The sequence below is a fragment of the Terrapene carolina genome, unplaced genomic scaffold, assembly GCF_002925995.2.
Source record: "Terrapene carolina triunguis isolate 2854851 unplaced genomic scaffold, T_m_triunguis-2.0 Scaffold42, whole genome shotgun sequence".
Lineage (NCBI taxonomy): Eukaryota > Metazoa > Chordata > Testudines > Emydidae > Terrapene > Terrapene triunguis.
Genome location: NW_020664393.1, coordinates 75,056,217 through 75,074,290, shown reverse-complemented (window position 1 = coordinate 75,074,290; position 18,074 = coordinate 75,056,217). Strand labels below are relative to the sequence as shown.

The following is an 18,074-nucleotide window of genomic DNA, read 5'->3' as shown; positions in this document are numbered from 1 at the left end:
GGATGTGCTATTTTAAACTGCAATAACATGGAGCCTTGACCTTTATAACTCTTAGCATGAAAATTGTTTGGAGCAGCTTGTGAAGAAGGAAAGCCAGCTGGTCCCAGGCACAGTGGTAGCTGTTAAAACCCCCATGTCTACAGATACAATACAGTGGTATGAGACACCTCAGTTATTTGCTATTGCAAACATAGGGAAATACTGGGATGTATCAGCAGGAGTTGTAAGCAAGACACAAGAAATAATTCTTCCATTCTACTCTGGGCTGATAAGGCCTCATCTGGAGTATTGTGTCCAGTTCTGGGTGCCACATTTCAGTTAAAATGTGGACAAATTAGAGAAAGTCAATAGGAGAGTTACAAAAATGATAAAAGGTCTAGAAATCATGACCTCTGAGGAAAGATTGAAAACATGGGGTTAGTTTAGTTTGGAGAAGAGAAGACTGAGTGGGGACATGCTAACCACTGAGGATAGGACAAGAAGAAAAGGGCTTAAATTGCAGCAAGGGAGGTTTAGGTGGGACATTAGGAAAAACTTCCTGTCAGGCTAGTTAAACACTGGAAAATGTTGCCTAGGAAGGTTGTGGATTTTCCTCATTGGAAAATTAAGAGCAGGTTAGACAAACACCCGTCAGGGATGGTCTAGTTGTTACTTAGTCCTGCCTTGTGTGCAGGGGACTGGACTAGATAACCTAGTCAAGTCCCTTCCAATCCTACACTTCTATGAGTCTATGGCCCACTGGTCTAATCCAGTCTGGAAATTCCTATGTTCCAAAGGCCGTCTTTTAATTATGATAATTATTCGTATTGCCATTGTACTAAAGAGTCCCAGTCCTGGACCAGGACCCCACTGTATTAGGCACGGCACAAATACAGGACAAAAATCCCCATTCCGTGCCCCTAAATAGAAGATAAGAGACAACAGTTGGATACAGACAGGTGGGGGAGCCCAAGAAAACAATAAGACAATAGTGACCAGCTTAGTAGGCTGTGGTCTCTGCACACAAGCAGCCTGACCATTGTCAAGTGTTTTGTAGGCACCATGGCAAAGGGGAGTTTTAAGGAAGGATTTGAAGGTGGATAATGAGGTAGCTTTGTGGATGTTTACTGAGATCTTCTCCAAGGTGTGAGTGGCAGCATGAGAGAAAGCACCAAGATGCTTGTTAGAAAATGACAGGTTTGAGAGTAGCAGCCGTGTTAGTCTGTATCCGCAAAAAGAACAGGAGTACTTGTGGCACCTTAGAGACTAACAAATTTATTAGAGCATAAGCTTTCGTGGGCTACAACCCACTTCTTCGGATGCATAGTGGGTTGTAGCCCATGAAAGCTTATGCTCTAATAAATTTGTTAGTCTCTAAGGTGTCACAAGTACTCCTGTTCTTTTTGTTAGAAAATGTAACAGGTGGGCAAGGGAGGCTGGCATCATGGGCATAGGTGAGCGTCCACAGTTCAATAGCTAAGGAGAGGTGATAGGTTGGGGGGGGGATTGACTCAAAGGGCCTTGAAAGTGAAGACAAACAGCTTATGTTTGATGCAATCGTTTACAATCTAAAGGGACAATACATACAGAGGAATCGTTTATCCCTGTTTTACAGTTGTGGAGCAAAAGGCATTGAAAAGTTAAGGGTGTTTTTGTCAAAGGGGCCCCAACCCCCATTCAAATTCTGTGAGAGCTGGGAGCACAACTTCTTTTGGCTCGCTTGAAAACCCCAGCCTGTATATCTTGCCCAGCATCACACAGGGAGTCTGTGGGATAGCTGGGAATTGAATTGAGACCACCTGACTCTTAATCCAGTGCCTGACCCACAAAACCATTTATTCCTTCATCTCTTGTATCTGTTATGTGCAGCACCTTTGAATATGAACTAGCAAGTTTGTATGTGAGTGACCAGTTGTGTTTTGCTCTTCTGTTGTTTTTAGGTGGCAAGCTCTTGTTGGCTGGCCCTGGACCCATAGAAATCCATGCTCATTATATTCTGGTATCCGATGGCGGCAAATTCCAGGTGGGGTCCCCAGATAAACCTCTCCGTGACAAAGCACACATCCATCTCTACGGAAGCTTTCATTCTGCAACCTTCTTTCCATATGGGGCCAAATTCCTGGCTGTGAGGAACGGGACCGTTTCCATGCATGGTGAGTTGGAGAGGGTATAGTGTGGCTCTCTCTCTACCCTTAAAAAAAGCGTCGATTGTATTTCTAGTTAAGACAATGACTGAGACCACATGAGTCATTTGGGATGGAATTTTCAGACGGGGTTCTGCACCTACCGGCAGGGTCGGATGTTCCAAAAAACGGAGCTCCCACTTGGATGGGAGTTTGGCCCTAGATCTCTACTTTCAGCTCCAAGTGGCCCTATTTCCGAAGAGCATAACATGTTAGGTGCTGACCCCTTTTGCAAATCTGGCCATAAGCGGAAGCTGCGGCGGGGTGCGAGCACTCATGAAAATCTGGCCCTTAGTTGGATGCCTAAATGACAGCGGAGCACTTCTGCAGATCTGTCCCCAGTCATGAGTTCTGAGTACTTGGAAACTGAACCTTTGAGCTCTGGGATGTCATTCTTGCTGTGCACTGCATGGGTCTGCTCTGTGGGTATGATAGTACAGGATGTCCTAAATAAATGCATAAGGGGATTAAAAAGGGGATAGAGAATAAGACTGAGAATATATTATTGCCCTTATATAAATCCATGGTACGCCCACATCTCGAATACTGCGTACAGATGTGGTCTCCTCATCTCAAAAAAGATATACTGGCACTTGAAAAGGTTCAGAAAAGGGCAACTAAAATGATTAGGGGTTTGGAGAGGGTCCCATATGAGGAGAGATTAAAGAGGCTAGGACTTTTCAGCTTGGAAAAGAGGAGACTAAGGGCTGGTCCACACTACCCGCCTAATTCGGCGGGTAGAGATCGATCTTCTGGGATCGATTTATCGCGTCTCATCTGGACGCGATAGATCGATCCCAGAAGCGCTCCCCCGTCGACTGCGGAACTCCTGCTCGCCGAGAGGAGGAAGTGCTGTCGACGGGGGAGCCTGCCTGCGCCGCGTGGACCCGAAGTAGGTAGTTTTAGTTCGATATAGGAAACGTCGACTTCAGCTACGCTATTCTCGTAGCTGAAGTTGCGTTTCCTATATCGATCCCCCGCCCCAGTGTGGACCAACCCTAAGGGGGGATATGATAGAGGTATATAAAATCATGAGTGATGTGGAGAAAGTGGATAAGGAAAAGTTATTTACTTATTCCCATAATACAAGAACTAGGGGTCACCAAATGAAATTAAGAGGCAGAAGGTTTAAAACAAATAAAAGGAAGTTCTTCTTCACGCAGCGCACAGTTAACTTGTGGAACTCCTTACCTGAGGAGGTTGTGAAGGCTAGGACTATAACAGCGTTTAAAAGAGAACTGGATAAATTCATGGAGGTTAAGTCCATTAATGGCTATTAGCCAGGACGGGTAAGGAATGGTGTCCCTAGCCTCTGTTTGTCAGAGGGTGGAGATGGATGGCAGGAGAGAGATCACTTGATTATTGCCTGTTAGATTCACTCCCTCTGGGGCACCTGGCATTGGCCACTGTCGGTAGACAGGATACTGGGCTAGATGGACCTTTGGTCTGACCCGGTACGGCCGTTCTTATGTTCTTATTATACCTCTCCTACCTTGTAGATCATTAGGACAGGGTGTCTACCTAGCACTCTCCTGAGTGCTAGGTAATGTGAAGGACTGGGCTCTCGCTCCACGCAGCTTCAAAGGAGTATAGACTGCCAGCTAAGAATCCTGGCCAGGCCCATGCCGAGCATGCCATGGTCTCAGTACGTACCAGCTGGGACAGACAGGCTACTTCTTTTCAAAGGGGCACTAAAGTGCACCACGAGCACAGTCTCCTCCTCGCCCCACGTCTGAACAGAGCCATTGTGCCCTGTGCCAGCAGAGAGCCTCCAGTGTCAGCAGCACAAATGGCTCAGCTCTGCTCCCCAAGTCAAAGTCTTAACTAATAGACAATTTTCAAATGCAATATTTGCCTTAGCAAAGGCAGGGGAGAACCCAGCACATATTACAGTGCTTCATTCCTCCCCCAGTTACAGCATGTCTAGGGTTACCATACGTCTGGATTTTCCCGGACATGTCCGGCTTTTTGGTCCTCAAATCCCCGTCCGGGGGGAATTGCCAAAAAGTCGGACATGTCCGGGAAAATAGGGAGGGAGGGGTCATGGGGCTTGGGTCCGGGCTGGAGCCGCTGGGGCCGGAGTCGCTGGGACCGGGGCTGCTCAGCCGCCAGCCAGCACCGCTCACCCAGGGCCGGGGCCGGCGCCGCAGGGCCCAAGCCGAGCCGGGCCGGAGACGCTGGGGCCAGAGCCTCTTTGCCAGGGCTGGCTGCCAGAGGGAGCCGCTTGGCTGGGGGGGCCGGACTGGGCCTTGCCTCCTCGCGCCCCCCCTCAGCCAGCCCCAGCCCACCTGCTGCCTGCCTGCTTCAGGCTTCCCACAAATTAAATGTTCCCTGGAAGCAGGGGAGGGGCGAAGCATTCAGGGGAGGGGCGGAGTCAGGGCAGGGTGGGGCCCAGGCCCTGTGGAGTGTCCTCTTTTTGGATACTTAAAATATGGTAGAATCATAGAATGTCAGAATTGGAAGGGACCTCAGGAGGTCATCTAGTCCAACCCCCTGCTCAAAGCAGGGCCAATCCCCAGACAGATTTTTGCCCCAGATCCCTAAATGGCCCCCTGAAGGATTGAACTCACAACCCTGGGTTTAGCAGGCCAATGCTCAAACCACTGAGCTATCCCTCCCCCCACATGTCAACATTAGCATTGGGTAGGAGCTTTTATCCTCCAGCAGGGCTTGAATTTACAATCCCCTGGCCCATGGGCAGAACTGTTATCATCTGCGCTTTACTGACATGCACGGATTTCAGTCAAAGACAATGAAAGCCACCAAGGGGTACAATTTCATAGAATCATAGGGTTGGAAGGGACCTCAGGAGGTCATCTAGTCCAATCCCCTGCTCAAAGCAGGTCCAATCCCCAACTAAATCATCCCAGCCAGGGCTTTGTCAAGCCTGACCTTAAAAACCTCTAAGGATGGAGATTCCACCACCTCCCTAGGTAACCCAGTCCAGTGCTTCACCACCCTCCTAGTGAAAAAGTTTTTCCTAATATCCAACCTAGACCTCCCCCACTGCAATTTGAGACTATTACTGCTTGTTCTGTCAGCCATGAGCGACTAGTGGGAGGGACACAAAGGGGGCACCAGCTAAAGGGGGACATGTGAGCTCTCCACATGACCCCCCCCCACGTGATTTGTCCCCGCCCCCTATGTGACCCCCTCACGTGACTCCTCCCTGGCCTGCACCCAGCCTGGGGGCCTGCGCTCTCCCTGTCCCCTCCCCATCCCACGTTACCTGGCGGGGGGTGTGCTCTGCTCCAGTCCCCCTAACATGTGGAGCCACTAATGCATTCTCCCAGGCAGCCTCCAGCCACACTGTCTGCCTGGGCTGGGAGCAAGCTCTGCTGCTGTGCTGTAAACCTGTCAGTTTGCATGAGCTAGGGTTAGGTGTTGCAGGGTTAGGTGGGGTCAGTGTTTGAATGGGAGGCCACACATGAATGGTGAAGTGCAACAGGAAGTAGTGCTGTTAATTCAGGAAGTTACCCAGTTCCTGTAGAATTTGCATTGGGGTGAACAGGGGGTGCTCTGCTACCCCTGGAGGTGCTAACTTTTGGGTGAGATCCAAAGCTGGGTGAGGTGGTCTTGACCACTTTGTTGCGTTATCATGAGACTGAATTATTTAATGCTTGTAAAGTGCTTTAAGATTGGCGTTTGACAGGCTTTATAAAAGGGCAAAGTATTTCTACACCATTTCGTACAGAGGGACTTTGTCACTATAACATCCTATCATACTCACATAGTACCCTAGGGTGACACACACACAATCTCCTTATTCATGGATTCACAGAGTTTGCGGCCAGAAGGGACCATTAGATCATCTAGTGTGACCTCTTGTATAACACAGGCCAGAGAATTTCACCCAGTTACCCCTGTATGGAGTCCAAAAACTTGTGTTAGATTAAAGCATAATTAGAAGACCGCAAGAGATGGAGAATCCACCCATTCCAGCCGTTAATCACCCTCACTCTTAAAACTGTGTGCCTAATTTCTAATCTGAGTTCAACTTCCAGCCATTAGTTCTAGTTCTGCCTTTTCAGCTAAGTTAAAGGACTCTTCTATTTTCAGTTTTGATTTGGATTCAGTCAGCCTAATGCAGTCATTGGTTAGATGGCATCTTCTTTTAAGCCGTAGGCCTCCTCCTCTCACTGGACCAGGCTCAGAATGATTTTCCTTCCTTGAGACATACTTGTTCAGTAAAGCTCTTCAAGGAACCAAGATTCCTTCCCTCAAGCTTGTGCTATCACCTTGAGCCTTGTCAGGAGCTGAAGGTTAGCGTCAGGGCAGCACTTCCTTCTATGGCTGTAAAGGACTGGGTGGATTGAGGGTGTGATAAATGCACACCAATGAATGCTTTCAATCAATTTCAAGGACAAGCCATTCAAATGGTGACATAGTCATGACATTAAGGTATGTGTGTCTAGGGCAGGTTTCACAGTAATGGTGAGTTCAGTGTCTTTATTTTTTAAACCATGCATCCATTTTGTGTTATATTCCATTATTTTTATTCTTTGTTGATTTTCAACAGTGTGCTTGGCATTACATAGAACATAAAGGAGAAAAGGTACCTGCCCCAATGAGCTTTACAATCAAGAGGCAAAGGTAACCCGCTGTCCCACAGTCTGCCATAGCTACCAACTGAAGGAGTTGCTCCTCTAGGTTCTTGCTTTTGGCACTGGAGGTCATGGGTTCAGACCCTGTGATGATCCGAGGATGCCACTCTAAACAACACTTCAGAAACCCAAAATGTTAGGAGGCTGGATTCAGCACAACGTGGTGCCGGGTTTTTTTCCCCTCTCCCTTAGTCATGAGTAAACAAGAGCATTTCTTTGGCAGGCAGATTAGCACGTGTGTTTTGAGGAAGGAATTGAAACAGGTGAGTGTTCCACATCACAGAAAGGGAGAAGTTACTGACTAGAATGAATGGTGCAAGGACAGCTGAGAGTAGAGACCTAGGGCCAAACTCATGCTGGGTGAAACTTGGTTGATGTAAGTGGAGCTACAGCGGGGATACATTCATTTGGACCACAGGTTGGAGCAGAGTAGTGCAGAGCTTTGATGAAGAGCGATACAGAAGGGAGCCGTTCCTGAGTTAGTGTCATGCTGGGAGACGTGTTTTTTGAAGAATTGTTGCCTCTCCTCTCACTCATACACAGAGCATTTCCCCCCTGTTGTTTTCTCCTAGGTCATTTCCCATTTCAGATAGTTTGGTGGAAGAAATAATTTCTATTGCATCTTCTACTGATCCATCAATTTTGGGTGTTTCTGTGGCCTCTTTTATTGTAGTATCCAAGCACTTCACAAGCTTTGATGTGTTTATCCTCACAGCACCTCTGTGAGTTAGGGAAGTGCTATTATCCCCATTTCACAGATGAAGAACTGAGATACAGAGAGATTCAGTGACTAGACAAAGGTCACACAGGGAGTCTGTGGTAGTATAAGGAATAGAACCTGGGTCTCTTGAGTCCCACACTTGCACCCCATCCTCTGGACCATCCTTCCTCTCTTTATGTATAGTCCAGTGAAGCACAGTTAATATACTAATTCACTGCCAAAGTTCCCAGTGGGGCTGCTTTTCAGAAAAAAACAAGAAGGCAAGGTCCCTGCTCCAAAGAGTCTACAATCTCAGTACCAAATCCTGATTGCCTCACACATTCGTGGAGCCCCGTTGAGTACTGTCTAACTTATGGGGAAAGCCTGTTTGTCTTAAGTGAGAAGCCCCACTGAATGGAGGTGAATGGGAGATAGCAAAAGCCCATGTGCATGGCATTGTTTAGCTTCTGTAGCTCTATAGTGAAGGCATAGGCAAGAGGGGAGGGCTGGGGGCCAAAAGACATTAGCTATGTGGTGGAATGCGAAGGCAAAGGTGGCTTGGCACATTAGCAGAAACACTCTTTCAGTTTCTGCCGATTCAAGACATCCAGACTTTCTGTGCTGTCACTTCTAAACTCTGTGTAACATACAGTCCCCGTGCATGGCTGCAATTAAACTTCACTGAAACCATGTAATCCGCAATTTCGCATTGAAGCAGTGGAAGCCTGCTAGAAAATAAAACTGGAAGGAAAGTGTTTGTGCTGTCTTGATACCACTTACATCAAACAGAAACACGTTATTCTGGTTCCAATTTAACATCAGCCTAGCCCATGGTCTAGAACAAATTGGGGAGCATGTCAGCTCTCCTTCTCCTCTTTTTATATATGTTATCGCAATCAAAATCATTCAACAAGCAGGCTTTGAAATTTTCAGCCGTCTCAGCGAAGACAGGATCGAGTGCCATGTAATTTCTTTTCTTTTTAAGATTGGAAAGTTTGGGGAATGTTTTGCTGCTATGGTTGAGTTCAACTTGTTTAGTAAGCGCTGTCAGCAGCTTGCTTTGATATGTTAATATGACTAACGGTCTCCCAGAATTCCCCGTGAGTGGCAGTCCTGTGCTCTGGTGGTCACAACAGATTGGGAAATTTCACTGTTGCCTTTGGCTTTAGCCAACTCCCCTGCCAATCAGAGCATGCCACCCATAAACCACCTGCCAATCACATGTCAGTTTTAAAGGGGGTCTCAGTCAGCTGGGGTGGCTTGAATTTTTGACAATGTAATTATAGCCCTTGCATCCACATTGAAATCTTGAGCAGGATTGAGGGAGTTTTATTGATTGTTCAGAAGGGAAATTTATCAATGTCTCCGGCTCCGTTCATACTTTAATTCCCCAGAAAACTCTTCTGACAAGTTCCCTAAGAGAAATCTAGCTCATTGGCCTTGGCCGTACTTGCGTCTTTGTCTTTCCCAGCAAAATTGATTTGGACCCACACTGTGGATTCTGAGTGAACCTTCAGCGTTTCAGACTACGAGGCAAGGTAAAAAGGGCCATGTTCACAAGCAGCACAAGGCGGGTGGGCACACTGCCTATGGACCCAACCTACCATTTCACTGCTAAAAGATATTTGCCACCTGCTTTCACAGGCAGACTGTGAACAAACGAGTGGCCCCAATGAGGTAGTGAATAACTGTTCCCCAGTGCATGTAAGGAGTTCACAACCAGGCCCTTAGAAAACAGACCAGTGTTTAATGATTTAATAGTGTCCTTCTCATGTCCTGTGTGGATTTTACATAGCTTTTAAAGATATCATTAATAGTTCAGAAGACATTGTTCATTAGCTCTGTACCTGGGATCTGTCTGTCGTGTGTGTGTATGTGCATGTGTGTGAGAGAGAGAGGGAGGCCTAATTCTCTGTTTCCCTGCATCATGTGCAAAGTGGGTGCAAAATGCTACTATTTTGGTGTAGTGAAGTTTTACTCCCACTGTGCACTGGTGTGAATGACCCCGCAAGGTATAGGACAAAGGAGAATCAGGCCCAGAGACTTTAAATTCAGTATGATACTCATTTATTGTTATGGTCCCAGCATATACATAAAGAAGTTTGATAAAAAATAAAATACTCTTGCTGGAAGATTGCAATGTAACACCCCTTTATTTCTTAGAATGTAGAACGATAACACACAAGAACCCCAAATCAGGCTGCTCTCTAAGGCAGACAGACACAGCTCACCCCACCTTGTTTTAGGCTGGCTCTTCCCAGGCTGACTGTTTCGACTCAGTTTCCCTAGGGAGCGCCCTAGCCTGCAAGCAGAACCAGGAATCCCTCTCCCCACAATCTTAAAGTGATAGCTTACAATTCCAACACAGTCCTCAATACACTGTATTAATCACCAAGCAAAATAAATGCAGGAGATTCATGGTCTCCGCTAATCATGAGTTCACCAGACTAGGTCCAGGTCCCATGTCTCCTGCACTCTCAAGTCGCCTTCTGTGGGTCTACGTTTTTCATTGTTCCAGTTGAATAATCCAATGGGAGCCTTTTAATAGAAGGACAGAGAGTGGGAGTTGGACTCTATGTTCAATGGAGAGTTGTAGCAGACTGTAGAGTGCTGGGAGGATGTGCTCTTGGGGGCCTGTGTTATGTGCCAGACTGCTGTCCGTACTTGGTGGAGCTTTTTCAGGGTGTGTGGCTTCATTTCTGGTATGAGTTGCAATAATCAAGCCCGGAGCTCATGAATGGATGGATCACTGTGGTGAGATGTGTGTCTAGTAGAATTGGATGCAGTCTTGGGGGGAAGGATAGCTCAGTGGTTTGAGCATTGGCCTGCTAAACCCAGGGTTGTGAGTTCAATCCTCAAGGGGGTCATTTGGGGATTTAGTTATAGATTGGTCCTGCTTTGAGCAGGGGGTTGGACTAGATGACCTCCTGAGGTCCCTTCCAACTATGATATTCTATGATGCAGCTGGAGGTATGTTCTTCCTAGCTCTTCCATCTTGCTAGAATCCCTCTGTTTTGGCTGGCTTGAACTTTAACCAGTTGCTTTACCAGAACTTTAACTTTATCTGGATGCTGATCTTACTTAGGAATGGTGAAAACAAGGCAGTGACATTATCTGCATCTGATGTGAGGAGACTGAAGGCTTGTCTTCACTACCAGCTAAATCGGCACGCTGCCATCAATGCAGCGGCGTCGATTTAGTGGGTCTGGTCAACACGTGCTAAGTCGATGGGAGAGCGCTCTCCTGTCAATTTCAGTACTCAACCTCCCCAAGAGGCAGAAGCTATGTTGAAGGGAGAGAATCTCCCATTGACACCGCTGTAAATCAATCTAAACGACATTGGCTTAAATTACATAATTGAAATAACGTAACTAGCATAACTTAGATCGACTTACCTCGTTAGTGTACACTGGGCCTTAGAGATGCGTGTTGTCTGCATGCTTCTGGCATGTGGTCTTATGTTTTCTCCCATGATTACCACAATGGGTAAGAAGGTTGAATCTTGGGGGTCTCTGCAGATGAGGGCTTTGGAGGTAGAGAAACATTATAAACCTTTAGGAATCTCATCAGAGCACCCCGTATATCAGTGCTTCCACTTCTGGCTCCAACTGCAAGCAAGATATCAGGAAAAATGGAGATGCACAGCAAAAAATGAAAGTCAAGCAACAATTTTCAAATCTCAAAAGTTTTAGTTTGAATTTCAGGCTCTGGATGGAGATGGGAGAAAGTTTGGCAACGTTTGCAAAGCTGAAGAGTCTGGGTCTAGATCAGAACTGTCCCAAAGCCCCAGGCTGTGCTAACCTGAGGTCCTGATTAGAACTCATCATATAGCTTTTATTTTATCCAAATCATTTTGTTCATCTCTAACTTTCACCCGCTCCCTTGACAATGACAGAGTCGATCTGTCTAATTCCCTTTCTTCACATGGTGAGGATGTAGCTAACTGATCTTAGCATTTAAATGATCATTCTGCCCTGCATTCTCATTCCTGCAGGCAGACATTCCCTGTCTCGTTCAGTAGCAGCTCTGTAGATTAACTGGCAATAATGTAAAATGTTAACAGCTGTGCGCAACTATTGATGAGCATGTACAGTATTTAGCTGCCGTATTTGAAGCAGTTTGTTAATGGTGCAACACCATGTCAGTTTAAAGGAGGTTTTCCTGTATCATACCTTTGGCTATGCGATATTTTTATGCACATTGTGTGTTTTGTGTGATACTTATTGGCTCATTCATTTATGCAAAGGGATCACAAAAGCTGAGACATCTTTTCTCTTCTTCTTTTTTTTTTTACAGTGGCACTAAGTTAGTATAATATTCAGGTAAACACTGATTAAAGGAATCCCTTTGGGAAGTAACTAGCATCCAGGGAATGTCACATGGAAAATGCCTGTTCTCCAGGATGTTTTGTAGCTAGTAAGGAACAATGAAAAGGGTTTCTCTATATATGTGTGTTTAGCTAGCCCTCATCATTATAGCATCGGAGCAATCTCAATCATTAATGGATAGATATGATCGAAAAAATATTAGTTTCATCAACATCAAAACATTTAATGGGGATGTGTCTATTCTGATTAAATTGTCAATGGAAGAACATCAGCACTATTCATTTTTACTTTCTCAGTTCAGTGATGATGAAATATTTTATTCTGATAAGGTAAAAAGATTTAATTTCAACTTTATCATGTCATTTTATGTCATTTTGACATATACATTTTAATATTATATATATATATATAATATTTATATATGTAATATTTTCTATTATGTTTCAGCATTATCCAAATAAAATATTTTTACCTTATCAAAATTAAATAATTATTGAAAGAAAACATCTGATGGTTCCAAATCAAATTTTGGGGGGATTTTTGTTCTATGGTGAATTTCAAAAATTAGACTTTTTGTTCTGATTCAGAGTGAAAACAAATTTCAGCATTTCCATTTTCCAGCCAGCTGCATCAATGGATTTTATCCTTACAGCACCCCTCTGGGAATGCATTCTCCCCGTGGTACCAGTGGGAAATTAATCTGCTCTGCGCCTCAAGCAACTTGGGCTGGTCACACAGGACTGAGTGGGGATCTGAAGCCAGATGGATCGAATCATAAGCCACTGCCCAACTCACTGGCCCATTCTCCTTACCACACCCCAGCCTTGTCCTGCGGCTGATGGCAGATGATGCTGGGTTGTAACTACTGGGAAGAACAAAATCCCAAACCCATCTGCCTCCCTCTTGCAGCAGGAATTCTCTTCTCCTTGCAGCTTTTCTCTTCTCCATTCTGCCTCCCCCTGCTGCTGTGTCTCATATTTTCTTTGATACTGGGAAGCTGGAGGGGGCTTTCACTCAGGGAGCTTCCAGGAGCATGGGGCAATACAGGTTCCTCAGGGCGGGATACTGAGGAAGGATATACTCCTCCTCCATGTCCTCACAGTTAAGCAGTTATGTATAAGAAAAGACCCTGCAGGGCATGAATGAAAAGCTTTTTGCACTGGCTGTGGCGTACAAGTGACAGAAAAAGCAGCTGTGTTTCAGCGAGAGCTGCCCACACATAGAAATTTGGCCTGGAGTAGTAGAGGAGGGTGGAAAAATATCGCCCACTTTCTCTCAGAGCAGAAAACTGTTCCCTGTCTTTAGAAGTTGTGCTGAAGGAAAAGCGGAGCTCCCCTAATTCAAATGCAAGGTGGAGACTTTGTGCAAAGACTGAGAGTAGACTGAGGATTAAAATTAAATGAGTGGGGGGGACCCAATACCTCAGTCCGGGGTGTGAATTAGTAGGCTGTTAGTGAATGCTGAGGACTAGTTCTTCAGATCCATGCCTTCAGCTGCATGAGAAAAGTGGGGTATGTACTGTGATTTTGTGTGTTCTGTTTTTGTATATTAACTATGGAGCAGCAGTAGCTAAGATCTAACAACAAATTAAAATCCCATCTCCTTTTCAAGGGATGTGTTCCCAGTGCCCGCTTAGTCATTTGCTGTTTCTAACCTTTCCAAATTTTAGGAAGGGCAAAGTTAAGTTTGGGTAGGGAGTGTAAATTAGATGGGGGTCAGAGTGAGTAATGAAAGATGATTACATGTCTCTGGGGAACAGGTTGGATTTCTTAGGCATTACTTTCCAGACAGTTTAACACAGTTTTTATAATTATTATTATTAATTAAGCTGTGTAGTTTTTGGAAAGATAATTTTATATCTGATAGCTGGAATCTATTGAATTACATTTCAACCATTGCTTTCTTTAATGAGGTTTTCTTTGTTTGAGAATATAAAATAAAAGTAACCTTAACTGAATGTGTCAAGTATCAGAGGGGCAGCCGTGCTAGTCTGTATCCACAAAAACAACGAGGAGTCCAGTGGCACCTAACAGATGCATCTGAAGAAGTGGTTTTTTACCCACGAAAGCTTATGCCCAAATACATCCCTTTTAATCTGCTTTGATAGCATAAATCTGCTTTGGTAGGGCCACTTTTAGACCACTTTACACTTCCAGAGCAATGCAAAGAGGCCTGTAAAGAAGAATCAGGCCCAAAGTATGCATCCAGTAATATACACTCTGGAGTGACTTACTGAGATTACCATCCGTAGTAGCCAATGAAGAGCTGTTCCCTATTGTGTATTTGGCCTGGTCTACATGCAAAAAATAGGTCAATGTAGCTATGGTGCTCAGGGGTGTGAAAAATGCCGATCAACCCCCTGGTGTAGATGCAGCTAGGTCGATGGAAGAATGCTTCTGTCAACCTTGCTACTGTTGCTCAAGGAGGTGGATTTCCTAGAGCAGTGGTTCTCAAACTTTTCTAGTGGTGACCCCTTTCACACAGCAAGCCTCTGAGTGCGACCCCTCCTCTTATAAATTAAAAACACTTTTTTTTAATTTAACACTATTATAAATGCTGGAGGTGAAGCCGGGTTTGGGGTGGAGGCTGACAGCTTGCAACCCCCCAGATAATAACCTCGCGACCCTCTGAGGGGTCACGACCCCCAGTTTGAGAACCCGTCCTAGAGTGACAGAAAACCCCCTTCCATTGAAGTAGGAAGTGTCTACAATACAGCAGCCTAGTTATAGCTATAACGCCCATAGTTCAGGTATGACCCTTGCTAGAGTTTTAGACACTGTCATTTTAAATGTTAAAGTTTCATTCACTTCCCTTGGAAGACTATTCTGCAATCTTTCATGAACATTCTTTTAGTTTGGTAAAAAAATTCCCTTTTTTTTTTTTAAAGAAAAATTGGAAACAAAATGTTACTAAAAAAAAGTTTTCAGTAAAATAAAATTTTTCAGTTCAGTTTTAGGTAATTTTTTTTTTTAAGAATAATTTGTTTACTGAAAATGGTTTATGAAAAGCAAACATTTTTTGGTTTCATTTTTTGTTGAAAAACCAAAACGTTTTTGGGTGAAATTGCAAAAACATGAAATGTTGGTGAAATTTCTCATAAAAATAATTGGCATTTTTCAGCCAGCTCTATTTGTTAATTCTTCCAATATTCCTGCCAGCCCTGATCAATTTCTTTACATTTTTCTGCATTTAAGGGACCGAGAGCTGAACACCAAATTCCAGAGGCATATAGGGAGAATTACTTCCCTTTTCTGTGATATGATTCCCCTGTTGGTGCATCCCAAAATGGCAATGTTCATCATTAAACAGTCAGTGTATATTCTGTGACACTGTGGTTATTTCTTGTTCTGCAAAGACAACGTGGTTTGGAAGAGTGAGCACAGTCCTGAGAGTTAGGAGGTCCCTAGGTCATGGGAAAAATAACTTTAACCATTTAAACTGACTCTTTCTTCTACAAGTGATAGGGAGGTTGTCGACCACCATCTTCCATCTTTTGCAATTGTGTCACAGTTGCAAAGCTTTTACTTTCCTTTGGATGCCACTCCTCCGGTGATGTTTTGGATGTAGCTGGATCTCTTTCTTGCTCTTCCTGGTTTGCCTGTGATCTTGCCTGGTAGCATGAACGCCGGATCAAGTCGCTCAGCGATCGGCAGGCAATACTTCTGCAGAAGGATGTTCTTCTCTAACCTAGGGTCTCAAGTAATTGTGCTCTTTTAAAATTTATCCTTATCTCATCATTTGTAGGCTGGTTATCCAGCAAATGTTAACATTCTTCTCTTCACACCAAAAGGCGAATGACTGAGGGCTGGTCTACATGGGGAACTTACACCCCTGAGAGGCGCAGCTATGCCGACCTAACTCTGGTGTAGACAGCATGAGGACAACAGAAGAATTTTTCCATCGACTTAGCTACTGCCTCTTGGGGGAGGTGTATTATCTATGCTGACACAAGTACCCCTCCTGTCGGCGTAGGTACTGTCTACAGTGAAGTGCTACAGCTGTGCTGATGTAGCAGGTTAAGTGTAAACATACCCTGGGTCTCTGTCTTTTTTTAAAGTGTCCAGCTCTCACTTCCATACTGGCGGGTTAACCATATGTAGCACTTCAGCAATCTAGCGCGGATGTGTAACTTTAACTTTCCAGAGCACAGACGTCTTTGGATGTGTTTTTTTGCAAGCTGTATCTTTCTCTTGATTTCTTCATTGCATCTTCTGTCTGATGTTATTAAAAACCCTAAACAGGGGAGACAATTCACGTGTTTCACCACTTTACTGTCTAGATGTAGCTATTGCCGAGTACATTACTGTGTTTACTTATCATACTTTTTGTCTTCCCAACATTAATCGTCATTCCATATTTCTTGTTGGCATCATCCACTGCAATAAGCATTTTCTGAAATTCTTCCTAGTAGAAATGATGCCAACTTGGTCATTGGTTTATATGATGTTGTTGTTGTACATGCTATTGACCTGTATACCCTAGTTGGTGTCGTCTAAACTTTCCCCTTCTGTGTGTAAGTTCAATAGTTGCGGGAAAAGGATGAAACCTTGGTGTAAACCTTCTTGATGCTGCAATACTCATATTTTGTAGTTCGTTGGGATTGCTTCAGACTTATGTAATGGCGGCCTACGTTTGCCATGTCCAGTACCGTCTTTGGGCTTTTGTGGTATTTTATATGGCCAGCAGTGCCACGTTCTGCTCCACCACGCAATGTTAGTACTGTCATCAGATTGTCTGTGACTGCTTAATTAACAGGTCTCCCTGCTTATATCATATCTGAAGGCTGTTCCACTATCTGCAACCCATGGCTGTGCTTGGTGGTGATGGGAAGATTACCCAGAGCTGAGTATGCTGCCAAGTTTTTTTTTTTTAACATTATTGCAACTCCTTCTTTGTGCCTCTCTCCACCCAAGTTAATGGATTCACTTTCCCCATTTGAACATTAGTGATACTATTTTCTCACCTACCTCTGAGAATCAGTTGGTTAATGTCTGTATAAAGTGCTTTGAATTTATACAATGCTATATAAATGCAAAGTGAGTGTTGACTTTTTAATGGCAGATACTCTATGTCAGTCTGTTGTTTGTAATATAGGATGGTTATGTGTTTAAGGAACTGGCCTGGGACTCACAAGATCTGATTAACTTCCCAGCTCTGCCACAGACTTCCCGAATGACCACAGACAACTCACTTAATCTCTGTGCCTCAACATCCCATCTGTAAAATGGGGATAATATTTCCTTTCTCCCATTCTTTGTCTTGTGTATTTTGAATCCAACCCTGCACCCGTATGCCAGCGCATTGTGAATTGCATGATCGGAGCCTCATTGTAAACTCTTAAGGGAAGGACCGTCTCTCACTACGTGCTTGATCCAAAGCTCATTGAATTCTATGGCAAGACTCCCAGTGACTTCAGACAGCTTTGGATCAGGCTCTTTGTGTGTGAACAGTGTTAGGCACAATGAGGCCCTGATCTCAGGTGGGGCTGTTAAGTCTTATTTTATTATAAATAATGCATCTCAAACTCTATACCTGATTTGCTGGTATCAGTCCTGGTCTCTTTTGGCATTCCTAGTGCTGACGATTTGTTTTAAGTTGGAAGATTTTTTTTTTTTTTTAGGTCAGAAAAAATGGATTTTTCCCCCTAGGTTAATAATAATAAAAGCACATAAAAATAAACTTCTTTCTCAGACATCCCTCCCTGAAAGGGAAGGTTCTTTAAAAGAGTTCTTCTATTTGGTGCAGCGTTTCACTGGGAGGAAAAGTGGGCTCTGGTACTGTGTTTCACAGCTGAGATCAATACTGCTTTTATTTTATTTTTTCTTTTCTGTCATGCTGAGAGGTTGGCGGAAAGGCTGGGCATGTGATCAGTTTTATAAATGAGTCCAGGGATGCGGCTGGTGAATTAATGATACAAGGAAACACACTGCTATCACTGCTCTCAGTCTAAAGGAGACTTACAGCTTTTGTTGGACACAATTAATAATCAGGAATGGCAGAATTTTTGAAAGTGCCTAAATGACTTAGGAAGTCAAATCCCAAAGGGAGTGATGACTCCAGAGTTATTTAGGCTCTTTTGAAAACCTTTTGAAAATACTTTAAAATTGTCTGGGCTTACATGTTCAGAGTTGGGTGCCTAAAGTTAGGAACCTTATTTAGGCACTTAAATTGAAGCAGCCTGATTTTTTTCACAAGGTGCCACAGAAATACCATTGAAATTAATGGGAGCTGCAGGTGTTCCAGATCCCTGAAAATCAGGCCATTTATATTTAGATGCTTA

The 18,074-nt window shown here is 44.3% G+C and overlaps 1 protein-coding gene across 1 annotated transcript in view; it reads left to right on the top strand.

Moving 5' to 3' along the window:
• The window catches only part of PKHD1 (PKHD1 ciliary IPT domain containing fibrocystin/polyductin), a 323,564-nt gene that overhangs the window by 96,207 nt on the left and 209,283 nt on the right, over positions 1–18,074 (top strand). Inside the window, exon 26 of the mRNA XM_029911885.1 lies at positions 1,920–2,132. Within this exon, the coding sequence (XP_029767745.1) occupies positions 1,920–2,132 (213 nt within the window). The remainder of the gene's footprint in view (positions 1–1,919; positions 2,133–18,074) is intronic.